The sequence below is a fragment of the Lichenostomus cassidix genome, unplaced genomic scaffold (genome assembly GCF_008360975.1).
Source record: "Lichenostomus cassidix isolate B80296 unplaced genomic scaffold, HeHo_3.0 HiC_scaffold_40, whole genome shotgun sequence".
NCBI classification, from domain to species: domain Eukaryota; kingdom Metazoa; phylum Chordata; class Aves; order Passeriformes; family Meliphagidae; genus Lichenostomus; species Lichenostomus cassidix.
Window position 1 is genome coordinate 1,813,381 of NW_028147459.1, and position 7,074 is coordinate 1,820,454.

Consider the following 7,074-nt stretch of genomic DNA (forward strand, 5'->3'; position numbering starts at 1 on the left):
ACTAGCCGCTTTGCTTTCCCAGACCACGCCCTAGAGGGGGCGTGGCCTGATCCCGCTTAAGCCACGCCCACTCCCCCCGCTGCCTTCAGGGAGATTCGCGCCGAAGCCATAACCCCGCCCCCTCCCCTTAGCCCCGCCCCCTCGGCAGAATTAAAGAGACCGCGAGGAATTATTTTTGTTAAAAGTAATAAAAGTTTTAAGGAGAAAAATAAAACATTGAAAGTCCTTGAAAGTGGGGGAGGTTTAGACATCCAAAAGGATCTTCCCAGACCCCTCAGACCCCAAAATTTGGGGAAGGGTCTCACCTCCCTCCCCCAAATATCTTGTCCAGCAGCCGCCGGGGCGGAGCGGCCGGGGGTGGCCGAGCTTTGCGCCTCCAGATCTCCTCCTCGGTGGGTCTCTGGGTGTAACCCCAGGTCGGGGGTGGAGCCGAGGGGTCCGCGGAGGTTTTGGGGGTCTCCCCGCCGGGTTTGGGGGCGCGGCGGGCGTAGAATCCCCCCTCCCGTTTGGCCTGGGCCACCTCGGCCCGCAGGCGCTGCGCTCGGACCTGCCGCTCGTAGCTCAGCCTCTCGCTCAGGTGAGGCCACCTGAAGCCAGGCAGGTACTGGGGGGCGGAAAAGAGGGGTTAGGGGACCCCAAAACGGCCTCACAAAACTGTCCCAAATAAAGTTTTGGGGTGCTCAAAGCCCCTCACCTGTGCAGCCAGGTGGGCAGGAAGGATCCCCCAATATAGCCCAGCTCGACCCCGTGGGTTTTCCCCTCCTCAGGGGGTTGGGGACCCCCATGAACCCCAAACCTGGGGACCCCCAAATGGGTCACAACCAGCCAGGACACCCCAAAATGCACCCCAAAAAGGGATCCAGGTGTGCAGAGGGACTCAGGGTTACCCCAATTCCCCATCCGTAAAGGATCCCAATTATCCAGCAACCCAGAGGTGTGTCCCCCTGCCATCCAAGGGTCTGAGACCCCAAAATAGGAACAAAAAGCCCCCAAAATAGGAATCCAGACCCCCCAAAAACGGCTCTGAATGATCCAGAACCTCCTCAGGTGTTCCCCAATGCCATCCGAGGGTCGGAGACCCCAAAACAGGAATCCAAACCCCCCAAAATAGGAACAAAAACCCCCCAAAAATGGCTCTGAATTATCCAAGACCCTCCTCAGGTATTCCCCCACAGCCCCCAGGAGCCCCCTGAGCCCCCCAAAACCAGCTCTGAATTATCCAGGAACCCACAGGTGTTCCCCCCTGCCATCCAAGGGTCTGAGACCCCAAAATAGGAATCCAAACCCCCCAAAAATGGCTCTGAACTATCCAGGACCTCCTCAGCTGTTCCCCCACAGCCCCCAGGAGCCCCTGAGCCCCCCAAAAATGGCTCTGAATGATCCAGGACCCCTCCCAAAAAGGCTGCAGTCACCCCGGCTAAGCCCCCCGACCCCTCGAACCCCCCAGGAGCCCCCCGAGGCCCTCCAAAAATGGCACTGAATCATCCAGGACCCTCCCAAAAAGGCTGCAGCCATCCCAGCTGAGCCCCCCGGACCCCCAGGAGCCCCCCAAAAACGGCTCCGAATCATCCAGGACCCCGTCCAAAAAGGCTGCAGCCACCCCGGCTGAGCCCCCCGAGCCCCCCAAGCCCCCAAAATGGCTCTGAATCATCCAGGAACCCACAGGTGTTCCCCCTGCCATCAAGGGTCTGAGACCCCGAAAATAGGAATCCAAACCCCCAAAAATGGCTCTGAATCATCAGAACCCCTCCCAAAAGGCTGCAGTCACCCGGCTAGGCCCCCGACCCCTTAGACCCCAGGAGCCCCCGAGGCCCCCAAATAGCTCTGAATTATCCAGAACCTCCTCAGGTGTTCCCCCAAACAGGCTGCAGTCATCCAGACCCTCCCCAGGAGCCCCCAAGCCCCTGAGACCCCCAAACAGCTCTGAGTCATCCAGGACTCCTCCCCAAAAGGCTGCAGTCACCCCGGCTGAGCCCCCCAAGTCCCCCGGACCCCCAGAGCCCCCCTAAACTGGCTCTGAATGATCCAGGACCCTCCCAAACAGGCTGCAGTCATCCCTGCTTCCCCTCAGAAGCCCCCCAAAAATGGCTCTGAATCATCCAGGAACCCACAGGTGTTCCCCCCTGCCATCCAAGGGTCTGAGACCCCCGAAAATAGGAATCCAAACCCCCCAAAAATGGCTCTGAATCATCCAGAACCCCTCCCCAAAAGGCTGCAGTCACCCCGGCTAAGCCCCCCGACCCCTTGAACCCCCCAGGAGCCCCCCGAGGCCCCCAAAAACGGCTCCGAATCATCCAGGACCCCTCCAAAAAAGGCTGCAGCCATCCCAGCTGAGCCCCCCGGACCCCCAGGAGCCTCCCAAAAACGGCTCCGAATCATCCAGAACCCCTCCCAAACAAGCTGTAGCCACCCCGGCTGAGCCCCCCAAGCCCCCCGGACGCCCCCGGACCCCCCGAGCCCACCTTGACGCTCCAGCAGTGGTGCCGGAAGGGGCTGCGGGGTCTCGCCGCCATGGGTGCCCCATGCAGGATCCTCGCGGCTCGTTTTGCTGCTCGTTTGTCGCGAAACTCCACCCAGCCCTCGGCGAACGCCGCGGCCGGAGCTCCGCCCGGCTTCTGCCGCCGCCGCCGGACAGACCCCCCTGGGGCACCGCGGGGGGAAAAAGGGGGTTTGAGACCACCGGTTCGGCTCTGTGGGGACCCCAAAACCCCTCCAGGACCCCCGAAACCCTCAACCCGACCCAGCAATCTTCCCTCCACGCCCCATTCCTGATCTTATAGGAGCTTTTAGGGCATCCTGAGTCCCCCCAGGGACCCCCAAAACCCTCAAGGTGTACCCTAACCCATCAATCTCCCCTTCGTGCCCCATTCCTGATCCTACAGGGGCTTTTAAGACCCCCTGAGCAACCCCAAATCCTCTCCAGGGACCCCCAAAACCCCCAAGGGGTATCCTAACCGATCAATCTCCCCCCAGAGCCCCATTCCTGATCTTACAGGGGCTTTTAGGGCAGCCTGAGCAACCCCAAACCCCCTCTAGGACCCCCGAAACCCTCAACCCGACCCATCAATCTCCCCTCCAGAGCCCCACTCCTGATCCTATAGGAGCTTTTAGGGCATCCTGAGTCCCCCAGGGACCCCCAAATCCCCCAAAGTGTACCCCCACCCATCAATCTCCCCCCAACACCCAATTCCTGATCCTATAGGAGCTTTTAGGGCATCCTGAGTCCCCCCAGGGACCCCCAAAACCCTCAAGGGGTATCTCGACCCATCAATCTCCCCCCAGAGCCCCATTCTTGGTCCTACAGGGGCTTCTAGGACCCCCTGAGCAACCCCAAATCCCCTCCAGGACCCCCAAAACCCCCAAGGGGTATCCTAACCGATCAATCTCCCCCCAGAGCCCCATTCCTGATCCTACAGGGGCTTTTAGGACATCCTGACCAACCCCAAATCCCCTCCAGGACCCCCGAAACCTTCACCTGACCCATCAGTGTGTCCTGATCTCCCCCCAGAGCCCCATTCCTGATCCTACAGGGGCTTTTAGGGCATCCTGACCCCCCCAGGGACCCCTTGACACCTGAAGACCCTCCCCATCTGCCCCAAGAGCCCCCCAGGACCCCCAAGAGCCCCCAGGACCCTCAAAAGCCCCTCCAAGACCCCCAAGAGCTCCCCAGGACCCCCAAAAGACCCCTCAGGACCCCCAAGAGACCCCCAAGAACCCTCCAAGAGATGCCCCAGGACCCCCAAGAGCCCCCCAGGACCCCCAAAAGCCCCTCAGGACCCCCCCGGGCCTCCAGACTCACCGCGGGGCTGGAAGAACACTCTGCCCAGCTCGCCGTGCGGCCGCAGCAGCGCCCGGGCCTGGCGGGGACCGAACCCCGGCGGGAGGAACGATAAGTACAGAACGCCCGGGACCACCGGCTTCGGGCAGGGCTGGGAGGGGGCTCGGGGGGGCGGCGAGCCCTCGGGGCCTTCCTCTGCCTCCTTTCCTTCCTCTGCCTCCTTTCCTTCCTCCTTTTCTTCCTCCTCTCCTTCATCCTCCATTTCTTCTTCCTTTTCTTCTTCCTCTTCCTCTTCCTCTTCTTCTTCCTCTCCTTCATCCTCTTCTTCTTCCTCCTCTTCCTCCTCCCCGCCCGTCCCGCTCGGTTCCCGCTCGGCCGCGGCCATGGCGCTGCGGCGGAACGGAGCGATTTAAAGCGTTTAAACCCCTCCCTGCGCCTGCCGCACCCCCGATAGTCCCTCCGGGACCCCCAAACGGTTCCCTCAGAGCCCCCCGGAGCCCCCCGGAGCCCCCCGAGGCCTACCGAGGCCTACCGAGGCCTACCGAACCTCACCGCGCCCGTACCGTGATACCGGCACCGGCTGCTGCCGTAAAACACCGGCACAACCGTAAAGCGCCGCAGGGAGGGGGGTCGCGAAAATGCCGTAAATTGCGGCGGGGAGGAGGCTAAAGGCGGGAGGAGGGGTTTGTGGGGATGGGCGTGGTTTGGGGTGGGGTTATGTGGGGTGGGGGTTTGATGGAGGCGTGGCCTAGCGGCGGCGGGAAGCGCGCGCGCCGCGGTTTGGGCGGGAAAAGCTGAGGGGAAAAGCTGAGGGGATGGTTTGGGCGGGAAGGGCTGAGGGGAAAAGCTATGGGGATGGTTTGGGCGGGAAGGGCTGAGGAGAAAAGCTGAGGGGATGTTTGGGTGGGAAGGGCTGAGGCGATGGTTTGGGCGGGAAAAGCTGAGGGGAAAAGGTGAGGGGATGTTTGGGCGGGAATGGCTGAGGGGATGGTTTGGGTGGGAAAAGCTGAGGGGAAAAGCTGAGGGGATGGTTTGGGTGAGAAGCACTGAGGGGATGGTTTGGGTGGGAAGGGCTGAGGGGATGTTTGGGCGGGAAGGCTGAGGAGAAAAGCTGAGGGGATGTTTGGGCGAGAAGCGCTGAGGGGATGTTTGGGCGGGAAGGGCTGAGGGGAAAAGCTGAGGGGATGGTTTGGGCGGGAAGGGCTGAGGGGATAGTTTGGGCGGGAAGGGCTGAGGGGATAGTTTGGGGGAGAAGCACTGAGGGGATGGTTTGGGCGGGAAGCACTGAGGGGAAAAGCTGAGGGGATGTTTGGACGGGAAGGGCTGAGGGGATGTTTGGGCGGGAAGCACTGAGGGGAAAAGCTGAAGGGGATGTTTGGACGGGAAGGGCTGAGGGGATGGTTTGGGTGGGAATGGCTGAGGGGAAAAGGTGGGGGGATGGTTTGGGTGGGAATGGCTGAGGGGATGTTTGGGCGGGAAGGGCTGAGGAGAAAAGCTGAGGAGATGGTTTGGGTGGGAAAAGCTGAGGGGAAAAGGTGAGGGGATGTTTGGGCGGGAAAAGCTGAGGGGATGGTTTGGGTGGGAATGGCTGAGGGGATGGTTTGGGTGGGAAAGGCTCCACCTGTTCTGGGACCCTTCAAACCCCCCTTTGTCACCCCCAGCAGCCCTCCGGGACCCACTGACCCCCTCAGGGACCCACTGAACCCCTCCAAGCCCCACTGACCCCCTCCGGGACCCACTGACCCACTCCGAGACCCCCTGACCCCCTCAGGGACCCCTTGACCCCCTACTGAGAAAGGAGTGGTCAAACAGAAAACCCAAATCTATTTGCACTTCAACCATTCTTGTTTCTTTGAGCTTTAAGCCCTTCCACCAGCACGGTGCCTGTCCAGGGCTGAAGGCTGATAACAGTTCTGGCCTTGGGGATTCTCTTAATCTTATCAAGATAAAAGGGGACAAAAGGAATCCTTTTGCCATTGAGCACAAGAAATTCCTAATAATATTCATTATTTATGAAAAGTAATTTGTATAACCACTCCTATCCTGGGGAATGTAGTGAATATTCATGAATTTTACCTATAACACTGTGTCTTTGGGAGTACTGAGGGGTGTGTTTGGTGGAGAGAATTCCTCACACAAAATAAAGCAAATATCCACTGCTCTGAGTTGGTCTCTGAGCTTGATTGGGGTGAATCACTGACCCCCTCAGGGACCCACTGACCCCTCTGCTGCCCCTCAAACCCCCTCCTGCCACCAAGTGCCACCTCCGTGTCCCTTCAGGACCCCTCAGAGCTCCTCTGGGTCCCCTCAGCTCCCCCAAATGTCCCCACAGACCCCCAAATGTCCCCACAGCCCCCATACCACCCCATGGCCCCCAAATGTCCCCTCAGCCCCCAAATGTCCCCTCAGCCCCCCAAATGTCCCCACAGCACCCCCAAATGTCCCCATAGACCCCATACCACCCCATGGCCCCCAAATGTCCCCACAGCCCCCCAAATGTCCCCTCAGCCCCCAAATGTCCCCACAGACCCCCAAATGTCCCCTCAGCCTCCATACTGCTCCATGGCCCCCAAATGTCCCTCAGCCCCCAAATGTCCCCTCAGCCCCCAAATGTCCCCACAGACCCCCAAATGTCCCCACAGACCCCCAGTATCCCCTCACCCACCACCCATCTGGGTCCCCTCAGGTCCCCATAGCCCCCAAAGTCCCCCTCAGTCCCCAGTGTCCCCTCCCCACCCACCCCTGTCCCCAAATCTGCGGGAAAAAGGTAAAAAAAACCCTCTAACACTGTATTTGAAATGACAGAGAATCAGGCAAAATTATTTCATTTGCTGGCCAGGATGTGCCTAGGAAAATATTCCAAGAACATGTGCTTTTAGAGGATTTTACCCCAAATTTTATACAGTAAAAAAACTGGGGTTTTTTTTGGGTGGTTTTGGGGATTTTTGGGGTGGTTTTGGAGTTTTTTTGGGGGTTTTTTTCATGTTTTTGGGATTTTTTTGAGGTGTTTTGGGCTGATTTTTTGTGTGGTTTTTGGGATTTTTTTTGGACTTTTGGGGTGGTTTTGGAGTGTTTTTGGGGTATTTTTGGGATATTTTGGGTTGTTTTGGGGGGATTTTTTTGGGTATTTTTGGGCTGATTTTGGGCTGTTTCTCTGGGGGTTTTCTGGGTATTTTTGGGGTAATTTTCTCTGGTTTTTGGGGTTTCTCGAGGTATTTTTGGGGATGTTTTTGGGCTGTTTTTCTGGGGTTTTTTGGGCTGGTTTTGGGGATTTTTGGGGTGGGTTTTTGGTTTTT

At 59.0% G+C, this 7,074-nt stretch overlaps 1 protein-coding gene across 2 annotated transcripts; it reads right to left on the bottom strand.

The window, feature by feature from the left end:
* Positions 1–169: 169 nt before the first annotated feature.
* On the bottom strand, positions 170–4,442 carry LOC146422502 (activator of basal transcription 1-like). 2 transcript variants are annotated; one of them, XM_085046524.1, is made up of 4 exons: positions 4,342–4,442; positions 3,800–4,167; positions 2,463–2,641; positions 170–604 (listed from the first exon to the last, which is right to left on the bottom strand). In XM_085046524.1, exons 2-4 carry the CDS (start codon positions 4,161–4,163, stop codon positions 302–304), a joined length of 846 nt encoding a protein of 281 aa, XP_084902650.1. In that variant the 5' UTR covers positions 4,164–4,167; positions 4,342–4,442; the 3' UTR covers positions 170–301. The 2 variants fall into 2 exon arrangements, with proteins under 2 accessions (XP_084902650.1, XP_084902651.1); XM_085046525.1 differs by lacking the exon at positions 4,342–4,442 and adding an exon at positions 4,321–4,339.
* Positions 4,443–7,074: the final 2,632 nt, after the last annotated feature.

Excerpts from the sequence above, each read along its gene's own strand:
- LOC146422502 (XM_085046524.1), bottom strand. The coding sequence starts at position 4,163 with ATGGCCGCGGCCGAGCGGGAACCGAGCGGGACGGGCGGGGAGGAGGAA. Across the intron at positions 2,642-3,799 it reads AGTGTTCTTCCAGCCCCGCG|GGGGGTCTGTCCGGCGGCGG; the intron begins GTGAGTCTGGAG and ends GCGGTGCCCCAG. Across the intron at positions 605-2,462 it reads ACCACTGCTGGAGCGTCAAG|TACCTGCCTGGCTTCAGGTG; the intron begins GTGGGCTCGGGG and ends TCCGCCCCCCAG.